We start from the raw sequence: 9,499 nt of genomic DNA on the forward strand, positions 1-9,499 counted from the left end.
TTTACTATCTGCTGCAGTTCTGTTTTCATAGCTAGCTTTAGAGGATTTGATGAGGGATCTCAACTTTTTATTGAGGCTGATAAGGGAGTTTTTCCCATCTTGGGACTTCGAATTATTCCATATCAGTTTCCTCTTCTGTTGTAGAGTTTGCTTATGGCAGGGGACCACCAGATTGGCTTCCTTTTTTTGGGAGGAGAGCGTCTTGGTTCTCTTGGGTATGGCGAGATCCATGCATTTATGTACATGTTCGTACAGTGCATTGGTGTATGATTCGACGGTCATGCAAATATTCTCCATTTGCATGGGTGCTGTGAAGTTAGCCACCTCTTTTCTTAGGAACCCAGAGTTAACTTTGGAGAAGTTTTTCATGAAGGTTACCTTTGCGGGTGGGGTGGGGGATGTGGATTTCCAAGGTGATTAGTTTGTGGTCGGATCTAACCAGGGAGGAGTTGACTATTGGTGTAGAGCAATTGTTGCCCATGTTAGTAATGACCAGGTCAAGGATGTTGCTACCTCTAGTGGGGGAAAGAACAAAGCTGATCCAGGTCATTGGAACTAATGAATTCCATGAAATGTTGGGCAAGTGTATTGGTACACAAGTAGTTTTCCCAATTAATAGAAGAGTAGTTGAAGTCGCCCAGTATGAGTGTTGGGTTGGACCCTAATATTCTCCAGGGTGCTTAGGAACTTGGAGTGAGTGTCTTGGGACATGGTTGGGGACCTATAACCGGCTACGACCTGAATCGCTGTCTTACCCAATGTTATCTACACCTGAAGTATCTCTGCATTTGGGTTACCAGTCTAGAGGTGTGTGCATCCTTTATGAATATGGAAACACCACCACCTTTAGCGCTTCGGTCCAAGTTCTGGGGCCGAAAGATGTGGAATGAGTTATAGCCTGATAGTGCCAGGGGTGCTTTCTGCTGCCTTGAACCAGGTCTCTGTTACAGCACAAATGTCAATGTTCTCAATTTTAACATGCATCATTTAAGAATATATCACTTTGAAGCAGCTGACATGCAAATGCTTTTCACATCTGTCTTTAGTGTACACTACCGCCCCATTTCTGAGTGGTCTGCTGAGTGATATTCTAAACTACTTCATTACTGTACTTTTATACTGTTGGCTATCCTGTCTCTTTCAGGTAGTATGTTTGTGCTGATATATGGTCCATATTCATTTTTGCTCCTTCTTAATTAGGAATCACAAATGTGGATTAGCTTGCCTTCATTCACATTTTGAGGTGTACACCATTAATTGATGATGAAATTTATATAACATAAAATGGCAAATCAGTTTTTGAAAAAGAAATAAGGTCATCGTGTATATGTATGTTATAGATATATAGATATATATATATATAAATATATATATATATATATATATATATATATATAGATATATATATATATAGATATATATATAGATATAGATATATATAGATATATATATATGATATATATAGATATATATATATATAATATATATATATATATATATAGATATATATATATAGATATATATATATATATATATATAGATATATATATTTTGGAATGTGTGTGCCTTGATAGTTTATGTACTGACCAAGAGAAGACTAGGAGATGAATAATGTTAATGCAGCATATGTAGGCCTGCTGTATTGTACAGTCGTTGCTCATCTACTATTCCAGTGACTGACATTTAAAACTGCTGAGTATTTTCTATTGTATTCTGTTCTATTCTATTCTATAGGTGGTGGTCTGGTGTGGACATCTGCCCATTAGGTACCAGCCAGTAGTGTAGTTAGGGTGGGCTGAAAAGGACAGCGGCTCTAGGGGCAAGGTATTTGGGATCACAGTCAAGATTTTGATCAATAGTGTAGTACTGTTGTTCAGTTCTGTACTGAAATTTCTGAATTTCATTACTGCTTTTTTGCAGTACTGAAACTCTTCACCGCTTTGCGTGCCTGAAATAAGTTTTACTGAGCCACTTACTGCAGATGTAGCAAGCGGTCTGCTACAGTTTTAAAAGCAGAAGTCCTCCTCCTCTTGCTCCATAACTTATATTTGTGGGGGAGCTAAATCGGGGGATGACATCACGCACAAGGATAATCCAGCTATGGTTCTGTAACTAGGCACATCTATTTGTAAACCACTGATAAGTGACGAGTTGAGGCTTTTTGCCACTAGCAATACAGTGTTAGATTTAAACTGTTGTTGACTTGGAGGGTAGGGAATCCCTTAGCCTTTAACCCTTTACATTAATCATGTTCATCATGCAAATGCTACACTACTTTTCCAACATTGATAGCTACAGATTGTACAGATATCAGAGTCAGCCTACTCCATAACATAGTAAGCCTAGCCTAAAATAAGGCTCTGAACCTGGCACAAATGATTATTTAGTAAAATAAGTTGTTGACTAATTATGAGGTGTTTACCCTGGTTATTGTTAAAGTTTTGATAAAAAATACATACTTTTATTGCATCTTTTGCTGGAATTGTGTTTCGTAATAACTAGAAATGTTTTTTGTAGGTCTGTAACAAGGAGCTACTATCGAGGAGCAGCAGGAGCACTTTTAGTATATGATATCACAAGGTGAGTTGGATTAATTTTAATTTTGAATAATTGTTACATAATTGGACTTTTTTTTTATGAAAGACTCAACATATGAGCAACGTTACTTTTGCAAAAATTATTCTGAAAGAGATGCTCAGTCCGTGAAGAAGACAAGGACTCTGGACTTGAGCAGTAACATTTGTTGAGACACTTTGATGTAAACTGCAGTTGCCATCAGACATAACAGCTAATCTTATTTTGAGATCCCCAGTGATGTTGGTAGAATACTTGAGAGCAGAGTTTTTATGCATGTATATTGACTTTCGCTATTTATCTCCTACTTAGGGCTTAATGAATACTCCCTCACCTGATCTTTTCTGACCAACCGTGTGTCAGGAAGAAGGGGTGAATGCAGCCTGGATCCACAGTTCTTTTAGCCATTTTGTTATTTCAGAGCTCTGGGCGGCCACGGTGGTGCAGTGGTTAGCATTGCCGCCTCATAGCAAGAGGTTCTCTGGTTCAATCCTCGGCTGGAGTGCCTTCTGTGCAGAGTCTCCATGTCCTCCCTGTGGTTGCGTGGGTTTCCTGTGGGTGCTATGGTTTCCTCCCACATCCCAAAGACATGCTGTAGGTGGATTGGACACTCTAAATTGGGCATAGGTGTGCGTGTGTGCTTTCTGTGGAAGGTTGGGCGCCGGGCTGGCAACTCGACACTGTAAAACTCCAGTGCCAATCATGAGCGGACAGGTGATCCGCTGTGGCAACCCCCAACCGGGAAAGCCGAAAGAAGAAGAAATTATTTCAGAGTTCTATTACATGCGCATTTTGGAAAGCTCCTGCCTACATTGAGTGAAATTGCCAAAACTGACATTGAGTGCAGTCCTCAGTTTATTGTTCAGTCTTATAAGAGGTACTGTCTCTCCTGCTTTGGAGACCCTTGCACAGCATTGACAGCTGGTGTAAGTGGCAGCATTTTAATCCCATGAGTCACTGGCACTGGAGAGAGAAGTCAAAAATCTTAGTAAACTTCACAGACACTGTGGATATGCTTCAGCCTCCATAAGATGTTTATTCAAACTGCTTCTCGAATGTAAAGTACGTAATATGAAGCTTCCTGTAGCTAGATGTCAACTTATTTAAAGGTGTAGCCCCCCCCCCCACATAGTACACTTATTTCTTAGGCATGAAATATAATTATTTTTATTCATTCTGTAATGTAGTATACTTTATGTAAAATGATGATTATTTAACTTTATACCAAGTGCATAATGGTCTTTCACATCACACAGGTTATTTTTGCACACATACAAAAAACATTTTATTGAATGCAGTTCTTCAGTTTGTGTGGTGATCAGCTCCCTGAACTGTGCATATGTCAGCCTGATCAGTAAACAAAACTGCTTTCTGTCAGTATTTGATTTTCCTTTTAACAGCTTTTGCTGCTGTATGAATTTTCTTAGATTCTTGATTAGAGGTGCATATCTCTGTAATTTTTTTAACCTTTATTCTGGGTCATCAGCCTGCCTGGCAAGCACTGGACCTGTTTGTTTCTTCCCCCTCGGTATGAGATTCCTTCCACAGTGTGTAAAAGCACTATACTTATATGTTCCCTGACTGAGGCAAGAGCTAGTCGACCCATTCCTTCCGCAATGGAGGTGAGATGTCTGGGTGTCATAGTCATGAGGTCCCATTCATCCCTGCGTGATCCCACCCTTGCACTGTGTGGTGAACAGTGCAAGTTGTCTACCGGATTCTGTAGGGGTGAACCATTGCCAAGCCCAGACTATCTTCTGACTTGTGAGACAAACATTACCTGCTCAGTGGCTGATGAGATTAGTGGTGCAGTAGTCCCGACTCCTCCTTTCAAGGAGGCATGATGAAGTGTTGACCATAAGCTTCCTTCCTCATTGCAGTTGTTCTTCCAGTACCCAAGCCACTAGTGGAGCCAAAGTCACGTGGGCCATTTTCTGAGCTTTATCCCATCACACAGGGTGGCATCATCCTGTCTGCAACCCTTAACTGCATCCGTTATTGCAGTCTGTTTTCTTGTACTAGTGGTAAACATGGCGGTTCTGTTTGCTCATCAGTGTGCCTGTACAGGTGTCTCGTGGTGGTCAGCACCATATCACTGTTGCAGTATCCTAAGCTATATGGATCCTACCCCTTGTGACACCGGCCAGCTTTTCACATCTTAAGGGAGCTTTCCATTTCACTCCAACTGCCAGGTGCCCCATAGAAGTACAGTTGTAGTGTAAATTACCTCAAGAGCTTTTTGGCCAATGAAGAGCAATCCTTCAGTGGGGCCTATGGAATTGTCTGTTGGGTAGTGATCCATCAAACCTGGGCAGGTAAGTCTTCTGCTGGGAAAATCGTCCATTATATATATTTTCTGAGGAAAATTTGTGATGTCAAGTTGTTCAGTCTCGCCTTTATTCTTACTGATGAGTTCGGAGCCCATCATCGGCTCCAATTCGGCCAAATAGCAAAGCTCGAGGTCTCAAACAGCTCGAGGCCAAAGCCCTATACCACAATGCACCATTACATTCCCCAGATCTAGTTTGCTGCTGCAAATGATCGGGTGTTCTTTATAGCTCTTGGCCGTTTTTGGATAGATAAATTGTGATTTCTATTGAATTTTCTTCATATCTTTCACAGTTGTTATATATTAGATATTAGTACTATAGTGCTTTGCTGGTTGTCCGTTTTGGACTTGTATCCTGTTGATAGTATGTTTTTTCTCTGAGTATTAGAATAGTTTTGGGCGTGGCCCTATTATTCAAGTTGGTCGTTAGCCTTTTTTGCTAAGTATTGTCGCTCTATCCCAGCCTAGTTAGGCTCGCTGCAGTTTTCTGCATTTTTTCTTTTATTAACTGGTTAGGCTTTTGGCCGTTTTTTTGGCTGTTTTTGTTTCTCAGCCTGTTAGGCTTTTTCTTTACAGTTAGCCAGTTAAGCTTAGGTTATTGCTGCCTTGTCATACCTTTAGCCAGTTAGGCTTGTATTTCTTTCAGATATAGTTCTTGTTAATTTTGGCTACAATGTCAGAGAAAGCTAAATCTGGATTTAAATGGTGTCCCAAATGTAGTCAAAAAATTACAGGAGGTTTGCTCCATTTGTCATGGCTTCATCTCCAGGGTATTAGCTGAAAGGAAGCGTAAGCTGGTAGAATGGGGTTTAATTAAGTCAGCCTTCCAAACGGATTTGGATTCTGCTTCCAGTCAACCAAAACCCTCTTCTCCAGCCTCGTCATCTAGTTCGGCTCTGAAGGGCTCTTTGGTTCCGAAGACATCTAAAAAGGCTACGGTCTCTGCTCCACTGCCATCGGAACCAACCATTCAGGTTGCTGGTAGGGGCCGGTCCCCAGTTTTGGAACGGGTATCTCCTACCTTGAGGTCCCCGGTTCTGTCTTTGGTCTCCCTTTGGGCTTCCAGACTCTCCGATTCAGACGTGGACTGAGTGGTGTGGGGACTTTTACAGGAGCCGACGCTGGCAAAAATTTTGTCAGTGTCAACTCTAGCAGCTTCGGAACTAACAAAGTCCTCTCCTGTTGTTGTTGCTCCTCCTCTGACTTGAACCGAGACATCAGAGCTGGAGGAGGCCAGTCGGTCATTGGTGGAGCTGTCGGTGCTGACACTCACCTCTGAACTGTCGGTACCGACCACCCTGCTATCCTCTGCTCCGGCGGTGGAATCTGGAAGCCGACACTCTCCTGTCGGTTCCGGGGGGGTGGGGGTGGGGGGCGAACAGATACATCTGTTCCAACTCTCTCTCTCTCTCTTGGGGCTTCGGCACGGATGAATTTGGCTCCTACCTCGGGCTCGGAGCAGGCAGTTCTGGTGCAGAAGCAGTCCTCAGTTTCTTCGGACCCAGGTGCTTCCTCGCATCAGAGCTGTGGGGCTTTCGATGCCATGAGGAGGGCTTTGTCCCCTTGGACTTCCACAACCTCTGATATGGCCACCTCCTCCTGGAAGGCACCTGCTGCTTCTCCAGGTTCACTGTAACCACAGGGACCCAGAACCTCAGGATGCCCCTTTGGGAGAACCCTGCTCTTCTGAGACCTCCCCAGAGATTCCCACTGAGGAGGTCCCTCGGAAGAGGTTATGTAAGAGGAGACATCTGGATTCATCTCAGGAATCCATCACGTCAGACACCGATTTGGAGGAATCTGAGGTGTCCCCAAGGTCCCCCTCTGAGGATATTTCCTTCGGGGATATCCTTGAGATCCTTAAGCAGAGGGGTGGACTGGCCAACCCAAAACCTTACAGAGGATGAATCTGTGCTCCTGAAGACTTTAGGCTCCCGGCCCTCCACCTCTTGGGTGTCTCCGCCCTTTTATGAGTTGATGGATCTTTTATCTCGAAGGGCATGGGAGCCACCAGATTCTATGAAGCCTGTTCCTAGAAGGCCAAACAAGTACATTTCAGCACCCCATGGTAAGGCTTTTTTGTCTAAACCCATACCTGTTGATGCCATGGTGGAGGCGGCAGCCACTAAAAGAGATGTCTGAGACTTGTACATCTGTCCATCCTCCTAAATAGTCTATGATGGTGGACAGATTCGGGAAGCGCATGTTCAGTTCTACGACCTTTGCACTTTGGTCATTGAACTACCTGACCCACTTCACATGTCTACAGAGAGATCTCGGGTGATACTCTCCAGGGTGCAGTAGCCGACTCTGTGGCGGACAAGGTAACTACTCTGTGGCGGACAAGTAATGTTTCAGCTTGCTACCCTCAATTCCATCGTAAACTCGTCCATGCGCCTTGCGTCTTATGCAGCTGATGGAATGAGTAGGGCTGCAGGTACAGGAATTGCTTTGCGGAGACATTCCTGGATGTGCTTATGTTCTTTTGCGGAACCTTTTAAGTCGTCGTTTGTGAATGCCCCTTTCGATGGGTCCTCCTTATTTGGACCAAAAGTCAGAGACCCTCACCAGATGTGAGCAATATGGTCTGCCGTTGGAGTCCGTTTTTCTACCCCTACTAAACCTTATCCCAAAGGTGGATGGGGTGGGAAAACGTGCTTCCGTAAGGAGCCTTTCTGAACTTACAAGGTGAAGCCTCCTCCAGGGGCAGAGAGGGATGCAATGCTGGAAGACACCCACGTGGCAGAGGGGGTCCGCAGAGCCTGGGTGACTGGGATCAGTTCCTTGGGAAACCCCATCACCGCTCCTGAAAGGAGTCATCCAGCCAGTCACAGCAGACCAGCAAGGATCCGGAACTTACTCAAGGTTCTTTTGGTATCAAAGAAGACGGGGGGACTGGAGACCTATTCTGGACCTCAGCAGACTCCACAGATATGTGGTAAAGACGAAGTTCCGGATGGTCACGCTTTAGTCTATTCTCCCATTTCTAGGGAAGGTCGATTAGATGTGCTCTATAGATCTCCAGGATGCATACTACCATATCAAAATGGCCAGGCCATCCAGGGATCGTCTGCGCTTCCAGCTGGGAGCCAGTCATTTCCAATTTCGGGCACTGCCCTTTGGTATCACTACAGCCCCCAGAGTGTTCAAATGCATGGCAGTGGTCATGGCTCACTTTAGACATTCAGGAATCCAGGTGTTTCCTTACTTGGACAACTGGCTCCTTACTGCCCACACCAGGCATCAGCTTATTCGGGCAAGGGACACTACCATAGATTTATGTTCACAGCTGGGCATTACAATAAATTTAGAAAAGTCTGCCTTATTGCCATCGCAGCATACAGCGTATAGGAGCAGACTTGGACACAATCGGAATGTCCCTGAAGCTCCCTCCCGAAAGAGTGATTGTCCTCCAAGAACAAATTGTGGATCTCCTGTCAAAATGAAAAGCACCACCATCACAGATTCTCAAACTGCTAAGCACTATGGCAGTAGCGATTATTGCAATACCCCTTGTGAGATCTCACATGCGCATTCTTCAGTGGCTACTTTTCACGCAGTGGACATTTCAGGAATTACCCTTGAATCATTGGTTTTGATTACCGACTCTTGCAAGAACAACCTTCGCTGGTGGCTAACGTCAGAGACGGTGACTATAGGCCGCCCATTTGTTCTCCCCTGTCCAGTAGCAACGGTAACCACAGACGCCTCCCTGATTGGGGGGGGGGTGGGCATGATCAGGGATGGACAGCCCAAGGTACTTGGCTGGCTCACGAGGCTCATTTACACATCCTGGGGATGACAGCGGTCCTAGTGTTGCAGACCTTTCAAGACTCTTTTCTCCTTGGCACGAGTGCAATCCAGTCGGGCAACATGTCAGTAGTCTGGTACATTAACAAACAAGGAGGGACCAAATCCTATCCCCTGTGTCGAGCGGCTCTGAGCTTATGGAATTGGGCAGAGTCCACCCAGCGTTTTCTGATTGCAACGCACATCCCGGGGAGATCCAACGTCATAGCGGACAGACTCGGCAGAGCTATTCTGCTACCTCACGAGTTGTCTCTCAAGAACAAAATAGCAGAAATGATTTTCCACAGATGGGGCCAGCCTTGCTGCAACCTTTTTTGCCACCTTCACAAACACCAAGTGCAGCAACTACTTTGCCCTGATCCCTCAACAGGGACAATCCCTGAGGGACGCACTTATCCACGATTGGCCTCCGGGACTCCTTTATGCTTTTCCCCCCTTTCCACTGATTCCCAAAGTATTGCAGAAAGCCAGTTTTCTGGGCAGGACACTTATCTTAATTGCCCCATATTGGCCTTGTCTAATTTGGTTCCCCTTTCTGATGCCTCATCTATTAGAGGAGCTTTGGATCCTGGACCCAGTGCCGGATCTGTTGACCCACTTGTCAGGAGCTCTTCATCCCTCTCTTCAGTCCATCAAACTGACAGCTTGGCTGCTCCAGTTCCCAGAATAGCCAGGTTCCAGAATTTATCAGAAGAAGCGCAATATATACTATTGTCGTCTCATAAATCTTTGACTAGGAAACTTTACCTCAGTAAGTGGAAAAGGTTTTCCATCTGGGCATACAGA

At 44.7% G+C, this 9,499-nt stretch overlaps 1 protein-coding gene across 1 annotated transcript in view; it reads left to right on the forward strand.

The window, feature by feature from the left end:
• The window catches only part of RAB4B (RAB4B, member RAS oncogene family), a 523,428-nt gene that overhangs the window by 346,375 nt on the left and 167,554 nt on the right, over nt 1-9,499 (forward strand). Inside the window, exon 4 of the mRNA XM_044072539.1 lies at nt 2,518-2,580. Coding sequence (XP_043928474.1) covers nt 2,518-2,580 — 63 coding nt within the window. The remainder of the gene's footprint in view (nt 1-2,517; nt 2,581-9,499) is intronic.

Source organism: Protopterus annectens, chromosome 1.part0, assembly GCF_019279795.1.
Source record: "Protopterus annectens isolate FY-2018-M chromosome 1.part0, PAN1.0, whole genome shotgun sequence".
In the NCBI taxonomy this organism is placed as follows: Eukaryota; Metazoa; Chordata; order Ceratodontiformes; family Protopteridae; genus Protopterus; species Protopterus annectens.